Below are 27,660 nucleotides of genomic sequence, written 5' to 3'. Positions count from 1 at the left end.
GATTGAGTTTAGTTTTCTATGACCGTATCTATAAAATACTACTGATAATTTATACTAAAATGCATGATTATGCTGTTATCACGAGTTAGATATATGTTTACTAGGTAGTTGTTAGAGCACTTGAAAAAATACCAGCCAATTCATTGTCAAAAGAGTCATGAGATATATGAAACTACTTGGAAGAAAGAGAAACTAGGGGAGAAGTAAAGTATGCATAAGATTCTAATATGAGCATTTTGTCATTGGGGTAAAAATAAAGGGAAAAGCCATGGTAATGCTCTTCAAATTGTTCTCCCATTAATTTACAGTAGAATGATTTGGTTTTAATGAAGTCCATGTTATCACTCGAGCCAGTTTGTAAATCACATTTTTGTATTAGTTCTTTCTTACTTGGCTAGCTCTCAAACTTTTTTTTTTTTTAAGCCATGATATATGTTTATCTCCTTGGAAAACCTTCTCCTTTTCAAGTATTCCTGCCTAGAATTACATCTTTATCTCTCAACCTATTTAATTCTCAGTAGTCCAAATCTATATGTTGCCAAATTACAGATGTTCTCTACATGTTTTATTATTAATTCAACTATTGTATTTAATGTTGCACTCCTCTAAGGCAGGGTTTATCATCATGAATGTTATTAATCATGAGGATCCTAAGTAATCAAATCATGAAATTAAATGAAAGAAATTCATTTTTTACTTTGTTATGCATTTTTAATTTTCCATGCTGAAGTCAGTTTCCATTGGCTAGATTTTAATTCCACTCAGCCTAAAATTCTTTTTTTTTCTTTTGAATACATTATTGGAGACTTGATAGGCTTTTGATAATTACATAGCTCTCAATATGTAAGTATGCTTCACTAAATATACAGTGAAGCATACTTCTGTATTAATAATCCTTTTATTTTCTTCCAGGTGTATATACTACCTCAGGCACAAGTTAAATAATATAATAAACAATAGCAATAAATCAGTGATTAAAGCAATACAAAATCAGCCCCCAAATTAAAAAACTAAGTGACTGTGCATTGTGAATGTCCACATAAAGAGACTTAACTCTGGGACATCAAAATTACTGTAAACCCCATCAGGTAGCGGCGACATTAGATGGGAGAGAGCACTAGAGGAGCTGACACCTCAGTAATGTCAGTAACTTACTAACTTCCTCCATAACCTCACCTCTGTAGGCCTTAGCAGAATACTGTGCAGCTTTGCAAAAAACAGTCACTCGGAAAGGATATCTATATTCCTTTCATTTGCTTTTTCATTGATAAAAATTTATTGGTGCTTTTAAGAAGCCAGAGTGTTGAGAGCTTTATAGCTCTTGGATCCAAGTTCATCCAGAATAAAGGCTCTTACGTATGTATAAAGATAAGAGTCTCACATTTAAAATACTCTGTATAATAATGGACTACTGTTGATATGCTTATTTTTCTCTTCTATAGCAGCAGTGATAATTACGTAAATAAGTCAAAGCTACATTTTAAAAAATTGATGGTTTTAACATTACAGGCTGAAATGGGGTCTCTTACCAACACTATACATTTTCCTTTTTATAATTTCAACTTTTATTTTAAATTCAAGGAGTCCATGTGTAGGTTTGTTACATAGGTTGGGGTATGACTGATCCCATCACCCAGATAGCATAGGACCCAATAGTTTTTCAGCCCTTGCCCCCCTCCCTCCTATAGAAATACTTAACCACACAGAAGTGTGCAATTTAGAACAAGACACAGTCCAGATAATCAGTTGCAAGGGCCAGAGTAATTTTTTAAATAAAATCATATTCATTTTGAAGCCATGTGTCAAATTCTTCTGTTTTATCCAGATTGATGTAGACTTTGAACAAATAGTAAATTTAATATACCCTACAAGAACACTTTATTTTGTGACTATTAATGGACTCTTGAAGTTTCTTTTGGCAGATGGAGATGGACACATGGATCATTTACTGCCAGGCTGTGAAGATAAAAATTGCCAAAAGAGTACCATCTACTTAGTGAGATCTGGGACGAAGCAGGTATATCAAGTTGTTTTTTAATGTAAACATTTTTTTTAATGTGCTTGGAAAAAAATCTTCTAAGGTTAGAAAAGATATCTGTAGAATCAGAACAGAGGGAACCCCAAAATTAAGTTACCGACTTCCTCATTTTAACTTAATGAAATGCATTTAAATATATTATTTTTTAATTTGTTGAGGGAAAAGCATTGTTATAATTATTTCTAGTGAAGAAAACCCATTCTGGATACTATAATTAAATGATCTTTTAGCTTTTTATATGCCAGGAATATGGCAAAACACTATAATAAAAGGTTACGTAGAAGAACGTTGTATCTATTTTCGAAACTGATCTTGTTTTTATTTGTGTTAACTAAACCTATTTTATTATCTCATGCTGACTTTTACCTGTAGCTTGTAGGTAAGCAATTTAGAATCTGACAGTCACAGTGGAGGATTAATATGGGAATGATAGGTTATAACAATCATATTAGAATTAATGTTTCTTTTGGAGGGTAATAAATGATAGAATAACGTATTGACTTTTATAGCCCTTATGGAAAAGGAGCATCATATTTTATGTGAAAACAAATCTTCACACAGTCAGCATTCTAAAAGCATTTAACTGGCCGGTCTGAGTACAGTGGTGTTAAGTGAACACAGCCAGTTACAGATTTCCTTGTTTCTTCTCCACCCGCAAAGCTTCACTTTACTAGCCTTAAAAATAAAATAAATGAAAGCATTTAACGGTTATACTTGTAAGTTTTATCTTGAACTTTTTTTAAGGTTTTGAATCACTTAAAACTTTAGGTCAAGTAATACTTAATCATTGGTTCATAATTATTAGTAATCCTAGTAATTATTGCCTATCGACAGACTACTGTAAGAATATTTTCAAATTATATAGTCATCTCTCTCTGGGAAGATAAATGTCACAGTTCTTTGGTGACTATTATCAGTGTCATATTGATACTGAAAAATCTTTTTACTTTTTAGGCCTTAATAGATTTACCTTAACAGGAATACTTTATTCAATGTGATTTATCCTCATTAATAACCTGTCAGCCTCTTCAGAAATTTGTGATAACGTGGCATTTTGTGAAATTCTCATCTGCTGAAATAAAACCCAACAATTTTTTAAAAACCAAGTGAAACCACTGAAACATTTTAATGATATATAAAATAATACTGTTTTGCTTAAAGATTGAAAAATTATTAAAGATGCATACCAATTTTTTTTAAAAACTCATTTTCTGTAAATATGTCTTTACCAAGTTTCCTTTTTCCCTGGTAAATTATACTTTCTTTGGAAAATACATAAATTGTTGGAGATACCCTGTTTATTCACCCCTTTTCAAGAAACCGTCTTTAATATAATTTGACTTGCAGCCGTATAAATGAGTCACCTGCTTAGAAGGAAAGGAAAGGAATCTCTAAGCATGTTTGGTCTCCTGCCATCTCAAGTCAGCTGTGCCTGCTTCTGCTCGGACATCTTCAGGTTATGTGCCAGCATTCATACGCAGCAAATTGTGGGCACAACTATAACCTTAATGGCATGATTTCCACTCTTCAGATTTCTAGTTATTAAAAAGTGAAGATTTATGTTATCTAAAGAGAAAGGGATTTCCAAAGCTCATTTTCAAATGAGCTTTCTGTTCTCTTTCTGTTCTCTTCATGGCCATTAATATAGAAATAAAGGAATTTACTAAAAATGTAGCTTCCGGCCTTTTTAGTGACAGAGCTCATTCTTCTTGGCTGAGAAGTGCCCTGTCAGTTACTGATAAAGCCTGTCAGGCCTGGTGTTGTTTGGAAAGCCTCAGGAGCTGCTCAGCTGGAAGGTAATGACTGAAGTCATCTGCATGTGTAAGAGGCACAGCAGCAGAATGAACAACGGGGTCTCTGTCATGTTCTAACTTTCCTCCTAAGTTGGTCCTCCCGAAAGCACATCAGTATTAGATGATATTACAGCTTGCTCTAGTTTTTTTTAAATATTCATTTGAGTGTTTCTATGTGACACAGTTTTAAATTATGTAATCTGACTGGATGTGTATTAATATCAGTTCAATCCTAAGATTCGTGTGATATTGTGAAAAACTTTCTAAGGCTTTCTGTGCCAGTTCAGACAAAAATGACTAGGATAAATTCTAAGGGAAAGTACTTTTTTTTTCCCAGAGTGTCACCTATTCATCAGAGTAAATTATGATACCCTACCATATTGTAGAGATAAAGAAGTTAAGTAAAATAATGCTTATCTTGAAAACTTAATTGATCGTTTGTTTTGCAAATTATAAATTTTTTTATAAAATAACTATAAAGTCTGATCTTTTTCTCTTAATCCATAGTGGGTTCCAGTCCTACAAGATTTCAGCAATAAGGGCACACTCTGGGGCTTTGTGCCATTTGTGGATGAACAGCAACCAACTGAAATACCAATTCCAATTACCCTTCATATTGGAGACTACAATATGGATGGCTATCCAGACGCTCTGGTCATACTAAAGAACACATCTGGAAGGTAAGGAAATTAAATCAAGTGAGAAATATTTGTAAACTATATGAGAAATATTTGCAAACCATGGTACTTTGCAACTGAATAGTACCTAAATATGTTATAATCTCTTAAATAAGGAACATGATGAGCTCAGTTCCTGTTTTTTAATTTGGTCCCTGCACTTCTCACAACTGCTTAGTTGTTTTTTTTTTTTTTTTTTTTCACAGATTCATTATCTGTAAAACAAAAATGAACATTCATTCTAAAGTAAAAAGTTATATTTCACTCAATAAAACATAATCTTTAAAAGGTCAAAAGTTGTTATAGGCAAATGACCCAATTATATTTTGAGACCAAAGACACTGGTGGTTAAGAACTGACTCTAGGCTTTGATCTCAGTCCTACCACTTACCATCTGTGTGACCTTAGTCATATTACTCGAACTCTTCATGTGTGAAATAAGTGTAATAATTGTACCTCTGTCATGGAGTTATAGTAAAGATTAAATAAGGTAAAAATAAATGAACCACTTAGAAAGATACTCTTGGCATACTGATTTTACATTTAGTAAATGTTGTTACTTGTTGTTGCTTGTTTTGTAATGACACTGGAAATTCCACCATGACTATTGATACTTTTTGTATATGTCAACTGTGAGTACATTTATTGCATTAGCAGTGACTTCTAATGCTGCAATTACTTTAATTTTTGAAATAGAAGTACCAGTAGATAAACCAATATAGTTAAACTCATAATTAGCTTGAATCCTGACAGATGCCATAAATATGACTATTCCTAAATTTTAATACCTTATCGTTTTATTCATCTCACAATTAATTATATTCCTCAGCCCTTATTCTTTCTTTCCTTTTACATTATTTTTCTGAGCATTAATTTATTTGTTGATGCTCGAATTACTAATGATTCAGCTCCATATTTAGAACCAGGCTCATGATACAAAACAACTTCTCCAGAAAAAGTCAGACCTATTACTGCTTTTAACTCCAAACAGTGTTGTCCTGAAATCTGATATTTAGAGAAATATTTATCATTAGTGAGTGTCCCTAAACTATTTACAGAAAAGTATGGAGAGTCTGTACGTTAACTTTCCTAAGCATGTCAGTTTGAAATTATAATGTCTCTGCATCGTGTTTGTAGAGTTTTCCAAGGACATGATCAGGGTGCTCTGTTATGCAGAGTTTAATGTATACTTGTAACCTATGTGTGTGAAACAGATCTGATATAGCCAAAACAAACTCCTGAATGGAACGTGAGTGTTATTCCTTTTAAAAGCATAGTGGCACATAAAAACGAAGAACTGTAAAATTACTTTATTTTAGACATTGGCTCTATTCAGAAGAATAAGAAATTACATTTTAAATTCATTTAATCCTGTGATTACTCATCCTTAGAATATCTAAATAATTTATATTTTACTATAAAAGTTCTTTATCTACAGTGTTTTTGTTAACAATTCCTTTGCCATTCAGCAATACAGATGGTATCAACTGCTAACTCAGCAGTGAACACTTTAGCTCTGCAGGAAAAATAAGTACTAAAGGCAGTTGTACTTTTTTATGAAAGTCTTAATACCATTACAAAAGCAGTTGTGTAAAACTCAGTTATTTCTTTTCTGTTCTTTTAAGATGGATGAGAATTAAAAGATAGATTTCAGTTCATCTCAGTGTTCATTCCATCACAGTTGAGAAGTAGCCCTAACTTTAAATTAAATATAAATATTATTTAGAGTTGCTGTTACATTTCTGTAGGAAAATTTGACAAATCATATGAAAATTAATGTTCTAGACCTTGTTAGATCATTTTCTAAAATTCGAAGACAGATTGTGATTTCCTAGTAATAAGTAAATGTTTGATTAACACTGGTACTATAGAATTTATGTTAATAGGCCGGGCGCGGTGGCTCACGCCTGTAATCCCAGCACTTTGGGAGGCCAAGGCAGGCAGATCACGAGGTCAAGAGATCGAGGAGACCATCCTGGCCAACATGGTGAAACCCCATCTCTATTAAACATATAAAAATTAGCTGGGCGTGGTGGCGGGCGCCTGTAGTCCCAGCTACTTGGGAGGCTGAGGCAGGAGAATCGCTTGAACCCAGGAGACAGAGGTTGCAGTGAGCCAAGATCACACCATTGCACTCTAGCCTGGGCGACAGAGCAAGACGCCATGTCAAAAAAAAAAAAAAAGAAGTTATGTTAATAATGTATCATTATGTCAAGCACATAGAGTGAATATTTCTTCCTTCTTTTGACAATTTAATCTAGTGACTGTGTTTAAGAGTGTGACTCGTAGTCTTCATTCTGAATATTCCTATCACCTTTGTATGATACAGTCAAAATATTGACGTATTTAAGAAGAGTTTTATTGTTACTAATATATTGCAAGTCACAGATGAAACTGGATAGCAAAACCTGAGCTTCCACTGGGCTCTTATCGGAGTTCCAAGCCTAGAAGTAGCTAAAAATACAAAAAGTTTTTGGCAGCAAAGAAGCACACTCAGAAGTCTGAGTATTAGCCATGAGAACATCCCAAGCCTATTAAATGGCAAGTAAATCTGTAAATGGCCAAATGTAATATATTGCCTGTTAGTTAATACTGGGAAGAAAATGGCTTTTGTTTATAAAGTAATTTTAGTTTGTATTACTTTACCATCATTTTTCATGGGCTGGATATTATCTTTATTTTACAAATATGAAAATAGTTTGAGATAAATCAGATAACTTATCCAATATCATGCATCCTAATTCAATTATAATCTGCATTTTCATTAGCATCCTCAGCTTTATACAATAATTTAGCTTTACATTAATGACCCTGACTCATCATTGAAAGGTTACATTATGTTGCAGATGTTCTACTTTTTCAAAAGGCATGGAGGTTGATAGTACAAAGGCCTACATCTGTGGAAACATTTCTAGCCACTATTCTTTTTCACATTCTCTATGAAGTAGAGATGCCGGTGAGGCTGCAGAGAAAAGGGAACACTTATACACTGTTAGTGGGAATCTAGATTAGTCGAGCCACTGTGGAAAGCAGTTTGGAGATTTTTCCAAGAACTTAGAACTGCCATTCAACCCAGCAATCCCATTACTGGGTATATACCCAAAGGAAAATAAACTGTTTTACCGAAAAGACACATGCACACGTATGTTCATTGCAGCACTATTCACAATAGCAGAGATGTGGAATCAATGTAGGTGCCCATCAATAGTGGATTGGATTTTTTAAAATATGATATAAATACATTATGGATACCATGCAGCCATGAAAAATAACAAAATCATGCACTTCATAGAAACATGGATGCAGCTAGAGGCCATTTTCCTAAGCGAATTAACACAGGCACAGAAAATCAAACACTGCATGTTCTCACTAATAAGTGGGAGCTAAACAGTGCATACTCATGGACATAAAAATTCCAACAATAGACACTGGGAACTACTAGAGAGGGAAGAGAGGAAGGAGATCAAGAGTTGAAAAACTAACAATTGGGTACTGTGCTCAGTACCTGGGTGATGGGATCAGTCACACCCCAAAACTCAGTACCATGCAGTATACCCATGTAATAAATTTGCACATGTACCCTGTGAATCTAAAATAAAAGTTGAAATTATAAATGTTAAAAGAAGAAAGAAATATTGTCCTGGATGTAAACTCATTCTGTGTCATTATTGAAGAAGACCTCATATTGCTATGTTGGCTAGCCTTCACTCAACCAACTCCAACTTCATTAGTTGGAATTTGTAAAGATCAAAAAACTTTCTTTCAATAATATTGCCTATTCATCTGCTATAATGAATCCCATACTAAAATTCTTAGTCCCATAATAAAATGGAAAAAGAACTCCACTAATTAGTTCTGAGGGAAGAAACCTTTGTAGACAGTGAGAGTTAATTCTACCATTAATTCCAGTGGAGATATATTAAAAGATATATTACACATTATTTATCAGCAATCAATTTTTAATTAAAGTATTTATAAATACCCTTACACACTAAATTTATAGGTATAAAGTTGTATTCCTTTATAATTTTTAAATTTTCTTTAAGTCTTTAGATACGACTCCTTCATGTTTTTAGTATTATTTGCCTTTTTAATTTCTTTCATCAGACTTGATAAAAACTTCTTTCTCCGTTTTTTGTTTTGTTTTTTTTTTTGAGATGGAGTCTTGCTCTGTCACCCAGGCTGGAGTGCAGTGGCACGATCTCCACACACTGCAAGCTCCGCCTCCCGGGTTCACGCCGTTCTCCTGCCTCAGCCTGCCCAGTAGCTGAGACTACAGGCGCCCGCCACCACGCCCGGCTAATTTTTTGTATTTTTAGTAGAGACGGGGTTTCACCGTGTTAGCCAGGATGGTCTTGATCTCCTGACCTTGTGATCCACCCGCCTAGGCCTCCCAAAGTGCTGGGATTACAGGCGTGAGCCACCGCGCCCGTCCTCTTTCTCCGTTTCATTATTTCAGTCATGTCTGTTTTTGTTAGTATTGTAGAGGTTCAAAGAATCACCTTTATTTTCAGTAAGACGAATTTATTCTATGAATATTTTCTTTATGTTTATTTTTACATTTTTTCCTGTTTTGCTTTCTTCAAGTTTATTTTTATTTTTTATTTTTTACATTATTTCATTGAATACTAAACTGATAGATGTTTACTCTTGTTTTCTATTAAGTGCTTTTAAGACTAAATATTGTGAGCTTGACTTCAGGTCATGTATTTTGATAATAAGTGGTTTCATTGTACTTTTTTATTTAAAATTTTGCATATACACAGAATTATTTAGAAAGGTATTTTAAAGGGTTCACATAAATATGTTTGGGAAGTTGTTTTTATGGTGGTTTTTTGGATTTTAGTCTATCTCTTCATTTTTTATGCTTTTAATATGGCATTACAAATATAAATGTGGCTTGTGCAATACTTTTAGAAACTTGTTGAAATGTTTCTGGTAGTTTAATAGCTCAATCAATGGTTATCTGAAATATCATTCCAGTTAATTATATTATTTAAATCTTTATTTTTATCTTCTTTTCTGCCTTTTGTTGGATTATTCAACATTTTCTTCCTTTTATAGTTCCTATGGTGGTTAACATATTAAAATTTTTATTTTTGTCATTGTGGTTATTAAATATTAATACCTATACTTAAATTTTACCTTTAGTGAACTACTGGAGTTAATATGTAAGGCAAGTATCTTAGGACACTTCTAGTTCTCTCTCTCCCCACCCCAATTACTTCTCGTTCAGTGGTATTATCAATTGATGGAATGATTTTCACATTTTGTTGCTACAGTTATTTACACTTAGCTACAGGGTTTACTGATTTCTCTGATCACCATTGAATATTATATCTTTCGTTCTTTCTTCAGTTTCCATTTTTCTGGACACATTATCAAGTAATTCTATCTGGGACAGTCTGCAGCCTCTTTCTGAAACTTTACATGTCTGAAATTTTCTTTATTTTCCCCCAGCCTGAATTGCTAACTTGGCGGAGTATAGGATTCTAGATTCAAAATTATTTTACTTCATATCCTTAAAAACACTTCACCATTAAATTCTGATATTCACTTTTGCTAGTCAAGTCTGGTGATAATCTGATTGTTCATTGCAGGTAACCTCTTATGTTCTTTCTAAGATACTGGATTTGTACTTTATCCATAGTAGTTTGAAATGTTACCATGTGGAGTTGAATTGTGACTCTTGTAAATTTCTATTTGTTATTTTTGTCTTCTGTTTCATTCTCTTAGGTTTTTTTTTCTTTGTTAATTTGTTTCTAAAGCTCATATTAGAACACATGAGGGAAGTTGTAGGTCTGCCCTCCTTGTCTCTCTCCCAATACCGTCACATTTTTTAACTTGTATCTTTTGTGCTGTGTTCTGGAAAAATGTCTTTGTTCAGCTCAATAACTACCCTGATTATAGAAGTGAACAAGACAGAAATGAAATTTACTCACTACAAAGTACTAGTCACCACTGTGAAAGCAACCCAGAAAATATTACTTACTGACAGTGGGTCAGAAGTATCATTTTCCAAGCAGTTTATATGTATAAGACAGCACATCATTAATTACAGAGAGAGAGTAGTAAGTGATATGTGAGTGTATATACTTGTCTTTCCAGACAAATTATGTTGGTAAATTTCATTACTTATACACTAGTGGTACCAAGATAAATTTCATCATTTTCCATATGTCCGTGAAGTGCACTGAGTACACTTCTAAATTTGTTTTTACATAAAATTATACTATGATAAGTAAAGTAAGCTTTTTAGCTGTTGAATCATCAACATATACAGTTAACTTTTGTATTTCATAGGGCAGTGCTGGGAAAGGAGAATGCCATTCTGAGATAATATACTTAAATCCATTTTATTTAATATCAATCAACTTTTTTACAAGAATAGTGGCCACAAAGTTTTATGACTCCTAAGGAATAGTAGCAGTCCTCTTCAAAAGAAGAGTGATATGGAAGATTTTGCACTTTTTTTTGGTAAATCTTAGCCATCTGTATGACTCAGACTAGTGGTTATCGTGTGTGGAATCACCAGGATGACAAGATGGAAAATCCCTCTCCTAATAGTCTGTGAATAGGACAAGACTTAGGTTCAGGCCTCTCTTGTTATATATATACTTTCAGTCACATATATTAATAAAAGGAGAAGTAAAACACAAATGGAGAAACAAATGTACAGACAACATTTATGCTCAAAGGAATTCAGGTCAGCGTGCATTGTGAAACACGCACTACGTCATCTCTCACATACAGTTAACTGAAAAGTTTATTGTTAAATGCACCTTTGGATAAGAGAATTAAATAAAGATCATGTACTTTGGATCTCAGTTGAAATGCCAGTGCTGCCACTTATACTTCTGTTTCCTTTCGTCACTTACTTGACCTGTCTATGTATCTGTAAATTTATAAAATGAAGGTGGTTATACCTACCCTGAAAGTTCCTTGTGAAGATTGAAATACCATTCCTTTCCCTTTCCCTCTTAAGCTTAACTAAGAAACCTATAATTAAGCTAGACTGGCACAACATGAGCGATGACTTTAATTCCAAGAGATCTGTGACAGCTAAGTAACCTCCTACCAACTGTAGACTACACAGATTATTGATACGGAAAGAACTGATGGCTATTTAATTTCTATTCTTTTTCTACAACTATAAATCCCAAAGGGTTGTTTATTTATGTTTCAGAACATTTAAAACATGTAAGTTAAAATGTATCAATCTAAGAATTTTTTTTTTCCAAATCCCAGTGACTTAGTCCGATCAGACTAATTTAAGTAAAGGTAGAATCAGTTGAAAACTTGCAATGGAAAATTATTAACAGGCCAGGTGTGGTGGCTCAAGTCTGTAATCCTAGCACTTTCAGAGGCCAAGGTGAGAGGATCACTTGAGCCCAGAAGTTCAACACCAGCCCGGGCAACATAGGGGGACCCCATCTCTACAAAAAATAAAATGAAATAAATTAGCCAGGCATGGTGGCAGGCACCTGTGTTCCTAGGGACTCAGGAGACCTGAGCAGGAGGATCGCCTGAGCCTAGGAATTGAAGGCTGCAGTGAGCTATAATTACACCACTGCATCCCAGCCTGGGTGACAGAGTCAGACCTTGTCTCTAAGGAAATAAAAGGACAAAGAAAATGGCTAACACTAAAAGAGAGAGTTAAAAGGTTTCAGCAGGAAGTGTATTTCTGTAGATTTCCGGAAGTAACTTAAAATGTCCAAATCTTTCTGGATCCTCACTTTACAACCTTTACCCTCTAAGGCTGATAGATTAACTGCTATATTGGGTAACTGTTTTCAATGTTGTGTATGTGAGTTTTTAAAACACATAATAAGTCTTTCGTAGCAAGATACATCTCTTTACATAAGCCCATCACCTTTTCTCACTTTCTTCATGAGCAAAGGCAGAAATAAAGAATATATACTATACAGAAAGAATGTAAAAGGAAAATATAAATCAGCATTATTGTCTTTTTTTTTTGAGACGGAGTCTCACTCTGTCGTCCAGGCTGGAGTGCAGTGGTGCGATCTCGGTTCACTGCAAGCTCCGCCTCCTGGGTTCATGCCATTCTCCTGCCTCAGCCTCCCGAGTACCTGGGACTACAGGCGCCCGCCACCATTCCCGGCTAATCTTTTGTATTTTTAGTAGAGACGGGGTTTCACCGTGTTAGCCAGGATGGTCTTGATCTCCTGACCTCGTGATCCACCTGCCTCAGCCTCCCAAAGTGCTGTGATTACAGGTGTGAACTACCGCGCCCAGCCTATCGTCTATTTTTCTTCATATATTTGTCACTAAATCTAAATAGAATATCAAGACCTCGTCTCTGTTTTTGCAGAGAAGAAGCTTAGTTCAGAGTGATCTAAGTGTTTTCTTCATAGCAATGTGCAAACATAGCAAATGTAAGTCAGGTAACAAGGCAATGTGGCACAGTGGCATGAGAATTAGATTTGATATAAAAAGATTTGCTTTAAAGGCCTGGCTTAGCGTCATAATTTCTGCATCTGTGAAATGAAGCATATACTTCTGGTGCATTATGGAGAAATTGTCAAAATAAGAGTGTAAATGAGAGAGGAAAGTACCGGGTGTTCCATTAAATTAGGCTTTATTTGTCTTTAATTTCTTGGTAACAGCTTTTTAATCCCACAAAGTAAGTTTTTACAATGTTTAAATTGTCTGTGTCTAGTGATTGCAGCATTAAGATCTTGGACATAGGGCTGAAGGGCTCCTCAAGTGCCGCCAAAGTGGGAGCCCAGGCAGAGGAGGCGCCGAGAGCGAGCGAGGGCTGTGAGGACTGCCAGCACGCTGTCACCTTTCAATAGTATGATCATTTAAATATACTATGTATTAGTCATTAACATTGCTAAAAAAAAATACCAAAAATGTCATACCTAAAGAAGAGGTCTTTTCCTCAGCAGGACTTCTTTTAACTGAAGTATTTGGGAGCAGTGTTTATGACTTATTTTAAAAGACAAATTTCTCTAGTCTTTTAAATATGAATACAAACTTTGACTATTAAAAATGACTGGTAACCCTTCTGTTAATAGAAAAAAAAGCAAGTACAAGTTCCTCGAGAGCAGGAGTCTTAAAGAACCAGAATAATTCTCTCTCTGTTTTAGTAGCAGGTACTTATTTTTTCTTGTGCTTCTTTTCAAATTTACTACACTATAGCACTGCTTTTATAATCAGAAACCTCAGAAACATAAAGATTTTTTTTTTGAAGACTCATTGGGGAAACCAGACAAGGTCACATCTATATGGTTGGCTGCCTCTTCAGTATCTGGCATCCATGAGAAAATACCTAATGAAGTGAGTTAGTGGGCCAAGTCTTGAGTTTATCCAGTGCTATAGTCTAACAATAAAAAACCTGGTTGATTTTGATCAACCAATAAAATGAGTCCTGTTAAACAAAATTTTAAGTAGGATTTTTGAATAGGTTGTTGGAAATAAGCACCAGATATAGATGAAATCATTTTATAATTGATACTCTGTCAAATCAGGCATTCCCTATATTATTATCATTTGTCAGTCATGAAATATTTAGCTAGAAAAAATTGGAAATAGCTGGGCACGATGGCTCACACCTGTAATCCCAGGACTTTGGGAGGCTGAGGTGGATGGATCACTTGAGGTCAGGAGTTCAAGACCAGCCTGGCCAACATGGTGATCCCTTGTCTCTACTAAAAATGCAAAAATTAGCCAGCATGGTGGCAGGTGCCTGTAGTCCCACCTACTCAGGAGGCTGAGGCAGGAGAATTGCTGGAACCTGGAAGACGGAGGTTGCAGTGAGCTGAATCGTGCCATTGCACTCCAGCCTGGGCGACAGAGTGAGACTCCATCTCAAAAAAGAAAAAAGAAAAGTAAAAGAAAAATTGGAAATACTGCCAGTTTGAAATAGAATTCATGTTTGCTCTAAATCAACAGAGACTCAATAAGGCACTTGCAGGTTTGACCTTTTATATTATAATACATTAATTTACATTTTCTCTAGTTTTTAGTCCCTTGTCTGTCAGTGAAAATCTGCACCAAGAATCATCTTGAACTCTTTGTTCCTGTGGGAAGGAGGATTGTCTAATGGTGGTTGTTTTGTTCACTGATCTGTGTGTTTTATTCTCATTTGTCTTTTAGTAAATCTCTCTAGTCATGAATGTTATTTACTTTTATTAAGGCACATAGATTTCTGTGTTTCAATACTTTTTAAAAATTATACTCGTGGGCTTTTAGGGGTGAAAGGAAATATAAAATCACATAGTCTACTTATTTATGAATTAATTAGGGCACAGAGAACTTAAGTGATTTATCTAAGATCACTCACTTAGTAGTAGAATTGAGTGGATCACTCAATTAGAAGTAAATGCAGTTCATTGCATAATCTTTTTTACTGTGCTATGTATTTATTCAATAATTTGTCTATACTTACAAAGGAGCATTTTGCTAGAATCTGAAAATAAATAACTGAAATTCGGTACTCGCTACCAGCACTAACATTCTGTATTCAGAATTCCATCAAGTGTTTCAAGATGTCTTTTTTATATTAAACTGTTTAAGCCATCTGCCTTCTATTTTAATGTATATTATAAGAATCATTAAAGCCAAATTTATTGTTAAAATCTTGGAGATGCATAGACAGCAGCCCTTCAGCTGTGAGTTTTTGCCTCCATGGCTATCCAAACACATCATTTTACCACCAAGTAACAGTCACTGGAATTCAGAACTGTCACTCTAGGAAAGGTGGAATAGTCTCCAGTTCCTCCAGGTCTTTCTTTGCCCAGGGACCTTATACTTCCATTACCTGCTGCCCTCAGGGGTGTGAAGAACTGGACCTTCTCTCGGCCATTCATGTCGGAGGTCTCCAACACACGCTTGTGACCAAGTGGTAGGGATGGCTGACTAGAAGCATTTCAAGCACACCTCATACTTCAAAGAGCAAAATAGCATGTAGACTATTACACTTCGAATACATTTTCCAAGAGGGAACATGAGGAAGTCAACAGAAAAGCAACAAGAAAAAAATAGGAAGCAGAAGGAAAACAGGAAGCCTGTTTGACCAGGGTGAGCCAGGAACTGGGAGTGATTCCCCAATACGGGAAAAGGTGAATGAGACTCTTTCTGCAGTCCACTTTCCCACTGGGGAATCATACAATCCAGACCATAGGAGAGTACCATGTCCCTCTCAAGTCCTGAATCTAACTTAGGGAGTAGCCAGGAGACTCTCAGAAGGAACTACTCCAGGGAAGGAACATCCCATGCCCTTTCTGAAACATAAGTGGCCACCATAAGACACCACTCTTGATCCTGCCTTTTAGCAGACTATGCACAGTCCCGGGAACCAGGCCAGAACTGATAAGCAAGTGTGGCATTGGCTCCAGCCAAGGTTATGGGATTCGGGAACCTCCCCAACCTGGAATTGGGCTGGGAAGAGTTTCACCTGGGAGCCACAGTTTTATGGCCTGGGGCTATATTGCAGTCCAAAGACAAACAGCTTGTGATTTGGCTGGCTGCCTCAGCTCGATGCCAGTGGCAGGCCATAGGATGGTATCCCACTAGGTTGAGAGCATGAGAGCAAGGCAGGTCTCACTACCACCTGCTACGCTATGGAACCTGAGCCACCCCACTTTCCCCATGCTCGTTAGTTGGAACAGAAAGAGTTTGCTCTACTTCTCCCTGAACTATTGCTCCAGTGGCTTGAGAACTGTCCTCCAACCCCCATCAGGGCTGGCACTTGTACTGGCCATTAGGAGGACCAGGTATAAGCCTGCCCATCTCAGCCCCACCCTGCTTTCTCCTCTACCCAACACCATCAGCTTTCCCCCCTATTTCCCACCTTGGAAGCAAAGTACAGGACTGAGACCACTGAGAATTCCATGGCCCAACCCATTGCCTGGGAGAAACCAAGTACATCTGCAGGTTAACAAAGGTCAAGCCTTAACTCTAATACCACCACTGCAGCTGGCTCTCACCTGGAAGCACTGCCTACTGGCCAGGATATCAATCTGCACAACCACTACAAAGTCAGATGCAGTTTCATCCTAGAAGTAAATAGCATTGCAGCCTAAAAGGAAACAGCATTGTCTAACCTAACCGAATATTCTGAATGTCGGACAAAGGCAAGTAAAGGTAACAGATCCCATTCCTGCCTGTCAAAGCCATGGTGCTGGTACCGCCCTTCACTCCCCAAGTGGAGACCTCAGCACATTTCACCAGAGGCCTGAGGACTCCCCCACCACCCCTCTCAGGGCTGGTGTGTACATCTGCCATGGGGGGCCTGAGTGCAGGGTTCCCCAATCTGGCTTTACTCAGTTTTACCACCCCATCCTAGAGAGAAGGTGACTCAAGCCCTTGAGCACTCCAGGGCCCATCCCACCACCTGGGACACTGAAAGCGCTTCTACAGGTGTTAACAAAGATCACATATAAACCCTACTGCTATCATGGCAGCCTGCTCTAACTGGCATGTACCACCTACTGACCAGGCCAGCCTCCAAAACACAAGGCAAATCTGCTGAAAAAGATGCACAGCACTCAGGAAGGATACAGGCTTCATGTGACCTCTGCATCCACCATCTCCCATGCCACCCTGGCTTCTCAGTATTCTGAAGTGGCTTCTTCATCCACCCAGTACACCACTACTACAACTGCCATTTTATAAAGCCACCACATTAAAGCTGTTTATAGCCAGTATTATACAGAGTGTTCGCTACCGAACATACCCAGAAGCAAAGACAAACAGCCCTACGTAACATCATAGTCACATCCTGAAGAGAAAAAAAAAAAATTCCCCCCAAAGAAAGTAAATTCAAAAGCAAGAAGAAGCAACTGTTTTCTCATATGCAAAGAAATCAGTGTAATAATGCTGAAGTATTTAATAGCAAAGGGTTATGGCATCCCCAAAGAAACAGTAATTCTCTGGTAATAGATCCTAACCAAAAAGAAATAATCAAAATACCTATTTAAATTATTGATTGTAAAGAATCTCATGGAAATAAAAAGACAAATCTGAAAACCAGTACTGATGAATCAACAAATTAATTTTGAATACGAATGACAAGTGTACCAGCGAGATGGATATCATTATTTCTAAAAAAGCCAGAACTGCTAGAAAATGAAAAATTATTGAAGGAATTAAACAAGACAGTTGAAAGCTTCAGCAAGAGACTAGAGCAAGCAAAGGAAAGAATCTCACTGCTTGAAACAAATCTTTTAAATTAATAGAGTCAGACAAAAAGAAAAAAATGAACAAAGACTTCAATATGTACTACATAATAATGATTACACTTATGAATCCTTGGTATTTCCAAGAGAGAAGAAAAAGCAACAAGACTGGAAAACCTATTTAAGGAAATACAACGTTAAAATTTCCCTAGTCTTGCAAAAGATTTACACATTCAAATATAAGACGCCCAGCAAATACCAGAAAAGCGCATTGCAAGACATAGTTCACCAAGAAATATAGTCGTCAAACTGTATAAAGTCAACATGTAGGAAAAAATCTGATGTCTAGTTGCCTGTAAGAGAAACCTTATCAGAGTAGCAGTGGACTTCTCAGTGTGAGACTTAACAAGCCAGAATGGATTGAGAGCCTTTTTTCTGAGTTCTTAAAGAGAGAAAAAAAAAAAGCAAACTGTCAGTCAGGAATTTTATATCCTGGTAGAATAAGCTTGATAAATGAAGTAGAAATAAAGTCTTTGCCACAAAAGCAAACATCAAGGGAAGTAGTCACAAATAGACTGGACCTACAAGAAATACTCAAAGGAATTCTAAACATGGAAACAAAAGGTTAGTACTTACCGTCACAAAAGTGCAGGAAAGTATAAAATATTAACCTTGAATGTAAATGACATGAATATTCCACTTAAAAGATATAAATTGGTGGAATGGGTTTTTATTTTTTTAATTTATTTATTTATTTATTTATTATTATTATACTTTACGTTTTAGGGTACATGTGCACAATGTGCAGGTTAATTATATATGTATACATGTGCCGTGCTGGTGCGCTGCATTAGGTATATCTAACTCGTCATCTAGCATTAGGTATATCTCCCAGTGCTATCCCTCCCCCCTTCCCCTATCCCACAACAGTCCCCAGAGTATGATGTTCCCCTTCCTGTGTCCATGTGTTCTCATTGTTCAGTTCCCACCTATGAGTGAGAATATGCGGTGTTTGGTTTTTTGTTCTTGCGATAGTTTACTGAGAATGATGATTTCCAATTTCATCCATGTCCCTACAAAAGACATGAACTCATCATTTTTTATGGCTGCATAGTATTCCATGGTGTATATGTGCCACATTTTCTTAATCCAGTCTATCATTGTTGGACATTTGGGTTGGTTCCAAGTCTTTGCTATTGTGAATAATGCTGCAATAAACATACGTGTGCATGTGTCTTTATAGCAGCATGATTTATAGTCCTTTGGGTATATACCCAGTAATGGGATGGCTGGGTCAAATGGAATTTCTAGTTCTAGATCCCTGAGGAATCGCCACACTGACTTCCACAAGGGTTGAACTAGTTTACAGTCCCACCAACAGTGTAAAAGTGTTCCTATTTCTCCACATCCTCTCCAGCACCTGTTGTTTCCTGACTTTTTAATGATCGCCATTCTAACTGGTGTGAGATGGTATCTCATTGTGGTTTTGATTTACATTTCTCTGATGGCCAGTGATGGTGAGCATTTTTTCATGTGTTTTCTTTTGCTGCATAAATGTCTTCTTTTGAGAAATGTCTGTTCATGTCCTTTGCCCACTTTTTGATGGGGTTGTTTGTTTTTTTCTTGTAAATTTGTTGGAGTTCATTGTAGATTCTGGATATTAGCCCTTTGTCAGATGAGTAGGTTGCGAAAATTTTCTCCCATTTTGTAGGTTGCCTGTTCACTCTGATGGTAGTTTCTGTTGCTGTGCAGAAGCTCTTTAGTTTAATTAGATCCCATTTGTCAATTTTGGCTTTTGTTGCCATTGCTTTTGGTGTTTTAGACATGAAGTCCTTGCCCATGCCTATGTCCTGAATGGTAATGCCTAGGTTTTCTTCTAGGGTTTTTATGGTTTTAGGTCTAACGTTTAAGTCTTTAATCCATCTTGAATTGATTTTTGTATAAGGTGTAAGGAAGGGATCCAGTTTCAGCTTTCTACATATGGCTAGCCAGTTTTCCCAGCACCATTTATTAAATAGGGAATCCTTCCTCCATTGCTTGTTTTTCTCAGGTTTGTCAAAGATCAGATAGTTGTAGATATGTGGCATTATTTCTGAGGGCTCTGTTTTGTTCCATTGATCTATATCTCTGTTTTGGTACCAGTACCATGCTGTTTTGGTTACTGTAGCCTTGTAGTATAGTTTGAAGTCAGGTAGTGTGATGCCTCCAGCTTTGTTCTTTTGGCTTAGGATTGACTTGGCAATGCGGGCTCTTTTTTGGTTCCATATGAACTTTGAAGTAGTTTTTTCCAATTCTGTGAAGACAGTCATTGGTAGCTTGATGGGGATGGCATCAAATCTGTAAATTACCTTGGGCAGTATGGCCATTTTCACGATATTGATTCTTCCTACCCATGAGCATGGAATGGTCTTCCATTTGTTTGTATCCTCTTTTATTTCCTTGAGCAGTGGTTTGTAGTTCTCCTTGAAGAGGTCCTTCATGTCCCTTGTAAGTTGGATTCCTAGGTATTTTATTCTCTTTGAAGCCATTGTGAATGGGAGTTCACTCATGATTTGGCTCTCTGTTTGTCTGTTCTTGGTGTATAAGAATGCTTGTGATTTTTGTACATTGATTTTGTATCCTGAGACTTTGCTGAAGTTGCTTATCAGCTTAAGGAGATTTTGGGCTGAGACGATGGGGTTTTCTAGATATACAGTCATGTCGTCTGCAAACAGGGACAATTTGACTTCCTCTTTTCCTAATTGAATACCCTTTATTTCCTTCTCCTGCCTAATTGCCCTGGCCAGAACTTCTAACACTATGTTGAATAGGAGTGGTGAGAGAGGGCATCCCTGTCTTGTGCCAGTTTTCAAAGGGAATGCTTCCAGTTTTTGTCCATTCAGTATGATATTGGCTGTGGGTTTGTCATAGATAGCTCTTATTATTTTGAGATACGTCCCATCAATACCTAATTTATTGAGAGTTTTTAGCATGAAGGGTTGTTTAATTTTGTCAAAGGCCTTTTCTGCATCTATTGAGATAATCATGAGGTTTTTGTCTTTGGTTCTGTTTATATGCTGGATTACATTTTTGATTTGCGTGTATTGAACCAGCCTTGCATCCCAGGGATGAAGCCCACTTGATCATGGTGGATAAGCTTTTTGATGTGCTGCTGGATTCTGTTTGCCAGTATTTTATTGAGGATTTTTGCATCAATGTTCATCAAGGATATTGGTCTAAAATTCTCTTTTTTGTTGTGTCTCTGCCCGGCTTTGGTATCAGGATGATGCTGGCCTCATAAAATGAGTTAGGGAGGATTCCCTCTTTTTCTATTGATTGGAATAGTTTCAGAAGGAATGGTACCAGTTCCTCCTTGTACCTCTGGTAGAATTCGGCTGTGAATCCATCTGGTCCTGGACTCTTTTTGGTTGGTAAGCTATTGATTATTGCCACAATTTCAGCTCCTGTTATTGGTCTATTCAGAGATTCAACTTCTTCCTGGTTTAGTCTTGGGAGAGTCTATGTGTCGAGGAATTTATCCATTTCTTCTAGATTTTCTAGTTTATTTGCGTAGAGATGTTTGTAGTATTCTCTGATGGTAGTTTGTATTTCTGTGGGATCGGTGGTGATATCCCCTTTATCATTTTTTATTGCATCTATTTGATTCTTCTCTCTTTTTTTCTTTATTAATCTTGCTAGCAGTCTATCAATTTTGTTGATCCTTTCAAAAAACCAGCTCCTGGATTCATTAATTTTTTGAAGGGTTTTTTGTTTCTCTATTTCCTTCAGTTCTGCTCTGATTTTAGCTATTTCTTGCCTTCTACTAGCTTTTGAATGTGTTTGCTCTTGCTTTCCTAGTTCTTTTAATTGTGATGTTAGGGTGTCAATTTTGGATCTCTCCTGCTTTCTCTTGTGGGCATTTAGTGCTATGAATTTCCCTCTACACACTGCTTTGAATGCATCCCAGAGATTCTGGTATGTTGTGTCTTGGTTCTCGTTGGTTTCAAAGAACATCTTTATTTCTGCCTTCATTTCATTATGTACCCAGTAGTCATTCAGGAGCAGGTTGTTCAGTTTCCATGTAGTTGAGTGGTTTTGAGTGAGATTCTTAATCCTGAGTTCTAGCTTGATTGCACTGTGATCTGAGAGACAGTTTGTTATAATTTCTGTTCTTTTACATTTACTGAGGAGAGCTTTACTTCCAAGTATGTGGTCAATTTTGGAATAGGTGTGGTGTGGTGCTGAAAAAAATGTATATTCTGTTGATTTGGGGTGGAGAGTTCTGTAGATGTCTATTAGGTCTGCTTGGTGCAGAGCTGAGTTCAATTCCTGGGTATCCTTGTTGACTTTCTGTCTCGTTGATCTGTCTAATATTGACAGTGGGGTGTTAAAGTCTCCCATTATTAATGTGTGGGAGTCTAAGTCTCTTTGTAGGTCACTCAGGACTTGCTTTATGAATCTGGGTGCTCCTGTATTGGGTGCATATATATTTAGGATAGTTAGTTCTTCTTGTTGAATTGATCCCTTTACCATTATGTAATGGCCTTCTTTGTCTCTTTTGATCTTTGTTGGTTTAAAGTCTGTTTTATCAGAGACTAGGATTGCAACCCCTGCCTTTTTTTGTTTTCCATTTGCTTGGTAGATCTTCCTCCATCCTTTTATTTTGAGCCTATGTGTGTCTCTGCACGTGAGATGGGTTTCCTGAATACAGCACACTGATGGGTCTTGACTCTTTATCCAATTTGCCAGTCTGTGTCTTTTAATTGGAGCATTTAGTCCATTTACATTTAAAGTTAATATTGTTATATGTGAATTTGACCCTGTCATTATGATGTTAGCTGGTTATTTTGCTCGTTAGTTGATGCAGTCTCTTCCTAGTCTCGATGGTCTTTACATTTTGGCATGATTTTGCAGTGGCTGGTACCGGTTGTGCCTTTCCATGTTTAGCGCTCCTTCAGGAGCTCTTTTAGGGCAGGCCTGGTGGTGACGTAATCTCTCAGCATTTGCTTGTCTGTAAAGGATTTTATTTCTCCTTCACTTATGAAGCTTAATTTGGCTGGATATGAAATTCTGGGTTGAAAATTCTTTTCTTTAAGAATGTTGAATATTGGCCCCCACTCTCTTCTGGCTTGTAGAGTTTCTGCCGAGAGATCCGCTGTTAGTCTGATGGGCTTCCCTTTGAGGGTAACCCGACCTTTCTCTCTGGCTGCCCTTAACATTTTTTCCTTCATTTCAACTTTGGTGAATCTGACAATTATGTGTCTTGGAGTTGCTCTTCTCGAGGAGTATCTTTGTGGCGTTCTCTGTATTTCCTGAATCTGAATGTTGGCCTGCCTTGCTAGATTGGGGAAGTTCTCCTGGATAATATCTTGCAGAGTGTTTTCCAACTTGGTTCCATTCTCCCTGTCACTTTCAGGTACACCAATCAGACGTAGATTTGGTCTTTTCACATAGTCCCATATGTCTTGGAGGCTTTGCTCATTTCTTTTTATTCTTTTTTCTCTAAATTTCTCTTCTCGCTTCATTTCATTCATTTCATCTTCCAATGCTGATACCCTTTCTTCCATTTGATCGCATCGGCTCCTGAGGCTTCTGCATTCTTCACGTAGTTCTTGAGCCTTGGTTTTCAGCTCCATCAGCTCCTTTAAGCACTTCTCTGTATTGGTTATTCTAGTTTTACATTCTTCTAAATTTTTTTCAAAGTTTTCAACTTCTTTGCCTTTGGTTTGAATATCCTCCCGTAGCTCGCAGTAATTTGATCGTCTGAAGCCTTCTTCTCTCAGCTCGTCAAAGTCATTCTCTGTCCAGCTTTGATCCGTTGCTGGTGAGGAACTGCGTTCCTTTGGAGGAGGAGAGGCACTCTGCTTTTTAGAGTTTCCAGTTTTTCTGCTCTATTTTTTACCCATCTTTGTGGTTTTATCTACTTTTGGTCTTTGATGATGGTGATGTACAGATGGGTTTTTGGTGTGGATGTCCTTTCTGTTTGTTAGTTTTCCTTCTAACAGACAGGACCCTCAGCTGCAGGTCTGTTGGAGTACCTGGCTGGCTGTGTGAGGTGTCAGTCTGCCCCTGCTGGGGGGTGCCTCCCAGTTAGGCTGCTCGGGGGTCAGGGGTCAGGGACCCACTTGAGGAGGCAGTCTGCCCGTTCTCAGATCTCCAGCTGCGTGCTGGGAGAACCACTGCTCTCTTCAAAGCTGTCAGACAGGGACATGTAAGTCTGCAGAGGTTACTGCTGTCTTTTTGTTTGTCTGTGCCCTGCCCCCAGAGGTGGAGCCTACAGAGGCAGGCAGGCCTCCTTGAGCTATGGTGGGCTCCACCCAGTTCGAGCTTCCCAGCTGCTTTGTTTACAAACTAAGCAAGCCTGGGCAATGGCGGGCGCACCTCCCCCAGCCTCGCTGCCGCCTTGCAGTTTGATCTCAGACTGCTGTGCTAGCAATCAGGGAGACTCTGTGGGTGTAGGACCCTCTGAGCCAAGTGCGGGATACAATCTCCTGGTGCGCCGTTTTTTAAGCCCGTCGGAAAAGCGCAGTATTCAGGTGGGAGTGACCTGATTTTCCACTTGCCATCTGTCACCTCTTTCTTTCACTAGGAAAGGGAACTCCCTGACCCCTTGCACTTCCCGAGTGAGGCAATGCCTCACCCTTCTTTGGCTCGTGCATGGTGCGCGCACCCACTGACCTGCGCCCACTGTCTGGCACTCCCTAGTGAGATGAACCCGGTACCTCAGATGGAAATGCAGAAATCACCCGTCTTCTGCGTCCCTCACGCTGGGAGCTGTAGACTGGAGCTGTTCATATTCGGCCATCTTGGCTCCTCCGATCGGAATGGGTTTTTAAAAATCAGCCATCTACATGCTGCTTATAAGAAATCCACTCAGCTGGTAAAGACACTTACAGACTGTGGGTAAAGGAGTTGGAAAAAGATTTTCCTCACATGAATGGAAACCAAAAGCAAGCAGGAGTAACTATATTCATATCAGATAGAACATACTTTAAATCAAAAACAGTAAAAAAGAAAACAAAGGATGTCATTTTATAATGAGAAAGGAATCAAGTCAACAAGAGAACAATCCTAATATATATACACCCAGCATCAGAGCACCCAGATTCATAAAACAAATATTACTACACCTAAAAACAAAGATAGACAATAATGCAATAATAGTGGTGAGCTTCAACATGCCACTCACAGCAACTGACAGAACATTGAGACAGAAAAACCACAAACACTAGACTTAAATTGGACTCTAGACCAAATGGATTTAATAGACACATGTAGAACATTCTAACCATATAATTCTTCTCATCAGAACATGGAACATTCTCCAAAATAGACCATATGTTACCACAAAGCAAGTCTCAAAAATTTTTTAAAAATCAAACTCATGTCAAGTATCTTTTCAGATCACAGCAGAATAAAACTAGAAATCAATACCAACAGAAATTCTCAAAACTATATAAATAGCCGGGCGCGGTGGCCCACGCCTGTAATCCCAGCACTTTGGGAGACCGAGGCCAGCAGATCGCCTGAGGTCAGGAGTTTGAGACCAGCCTGACCAACATGGCGAAACCCCATCTCTACTAAAAATACAAAAATTAACGGGGCGTGATGGTGTGTACCTGTAATCCCAGCTACTCAGGAGGCTGAGGCAGGAGAATTGCTTGAATCTGGGAGGTGGAAGTTTCAGTGAGCCGAGATTGTGCCACTGCACTCCAGCCTGGGCGACAGAGCCAGACTCCATCTCAAAAAAACAAAACAAGAAACTATATAAATAGACAGAATTGACAACACACTCCTGAACAGTCTTTGGATCAACAGTGAAATTAAAAAGGAAATTAAAATTTTTTTCAACAGAATGAAAATGGAAACAATATATTAAAACCTCTGGGATATAGGAAAAGCAGTGCTAAGAGGGAAGTTTATAGTGTTAAATGCCTACATTAAAAAAAAAAAAAAAAAGGCTGTACTTGGTGGTTCATCTCTGTAGTCTCAGCACCTTTGGGCAGCTGAGGCAGGAGGATCCCTTGAGCCCAGGAGTTCAGGACCAGCCTGGCCAACATAGTGAGACCTACCTCTACAAACAATTTAAAAATAAAATAAAATAATATAAAAGACAAAAAAAAACTTAGCCGGGACATGGTGATGCATGCCTGTAGACTCAGCTACCTGTGAGGCTAAGGTGGGAAGATTGCTTGAGCTCAGAAGGTCTAGGCTGCAATAAGTCACAATTGTGCCACTTGCATTTCAGCCTGGGCAACAGAGTGAGACCCTGCCTCCAAAACAAAGGTAATTAACAAACTAACATCAAACCTGAAGGAACTAGAAACACATGAACAAACCAAACCCAAAGCTAGCAGAAGAAAAGAAATAATAAAAATTAAAGCAGAACTAAGTAAAATTGAGACCAAAGAAATACAAAGAATCAACACAACAAAAAGTTGGTTGTTTGAAAAAGTGAACAAAATTGATAAACCACTGCCTCTAATAACCAAGAAACAGAAGATTCAGATAAATACAATCAGAAATGAAAAAGAAGACATTACAACTGATAGAACGTAAATATGAAAGATCATCAGAGAATACTATGAACAACTCTATGCTCACAAACTAGAAAACCTAGGGGAAATGGATAAATTCTGGAAACATAACCTCTCAAGATAGGAAGAAATATAAATGTTGAACAGATCAATAATGAGTGGTGAGATTAAATCAGTATAAAAACATCTCCCCAAAACAACAACAAAAGAGCTGCATGACCATGTGGATTGACAATCAAATTCTCCCAAATGTACAAAGAAGTACTGGTACCAATTCTACTGAAACTGTTCCAAAAAATCAAGGAGAAGGGAATCTTCCCTAACTCATTGTATGAAACTGTTATCACCCTGATACCAAAGTTAGACAAGTACACAACAAAAAGAGAAAATCTGGTGAACATACATGCAAAAATCCTCAACATAATACTAGCAAATCGAACCAACAGCACAGCAAGATTTATTCCAGAGATGCAAAGATGGTTCAACATATGCAATTAATAAATGCGATTCAACACATAAACAGTATTAAAAACCGTATGATCATCTCAGTAAATGCAGAAAAAGCATTTGATGAAATTCATCTCTTCATGATAAAAATCATCAAAACCTAGGCATAGTGAGCATACCACAAAATAATAAAATCCATATACAACAAACCCACAATCAACATCATACTGAATGTGGAAACATTGAAAGCTCTTCCCCTAAGAACTGGAACAATACACATATACCCACTTTCACCACTCCTATTCTACATAATACTGGACGTCCTAACCAGAGAAATCAGACAATAGAAAGATATGAAAACCATGCAAATTGGAAAAGAGAAAGTCAAACTATCTGTATTCACTAAAGATATGGTCTGATACCTAGAAAAATCCTCAAGACCTCTCCAGAAAACTCTTAGATTTGATAAACAAATCTAGTATAGTTGCAAGATGCAAAATCAACATACAAAACTCTGTTGCATTTCTATACACCAATACAAATCAAGCCAAAAAACAAATCAAGAAGGCAGTTTCATTTACACTGACTACAAAAGACAAAATAAAATACTTAGGAATATATTTCACTAATGAGTTGAAAGATCTCTACAAGGAAAACTACAAAACTTTGATGAAAGAAATTGTAGATGGCACAAAAAGATGGAAAAACATCCCATGGTCCTGGAGCAGGAGAATCAATGTCATTAAAATGACCATAATGCCCAAAGCAATATATAGATTCAGTGCAATTCCTATGAAAATGCCAATGTCAGTTTTCACAGAATTAGAAAAAAAATCCTAAAATTTATGTAGAACAAAAGAAGAGCCCAATGACCAAAGCACTCCTGAGCAAAAACAAACTTGGAGTCATCATATTATCTTATCTCAAATTATGATACAAGGCTATAGTAACCAAAACATAGTACTGGTATTAAGTAAAATAGACACATAGATCAATGAGACAGAATATGGAAACCAGAAATAAAGCCAAAAGCCTACAGTTAAC

General features: G+C 37.3%; 1 protein-coding gene across 1 annotated transcript in view; it reads left to right on the top strand.

The window, feature by feature from the left end:
• The window catches only part of ITFG1 (integrin alpha FG-GAP repeat containing 1), a 300,100-nt gene that overhangs the window by 143,481 nt on the left and 128,959 nt on the right, over window positions 1-27,660 (top strand). The window contains exons 9-10 of the mRNA XM_054452904.2: window positions 1,923-2,017; window positions 4,339-4,511. Of these exons, the coding sequence (XP_054308879.2) occupies window positions 1,923-2,017; window positions 4,339-4,511 (268 nt within the window). The remainder of the gene's footprint in view (window positions 1-1,922; window positions 2,018-4,338; window positions 4,512-27,660) is intronic.

Source organism: Pongo pygmaeus, chromosome 18 (assembly GCF_028885625.2).
Source record: "Pongo pygmaeus isolate AG05252 chromosome 18, NHGRI_mPonPyg2-v2.0_pri, whole genome shotgun sequence".
Taxonomy (NCBI): Eukaryota; Metazoa; Chordata; class Mammalia; order Primates; family Hominidae; genus Pongo; species Pongo pygmaeus.
This window is presented reverse-complemented; position numbering and strand designations above follow the sequence as displayed.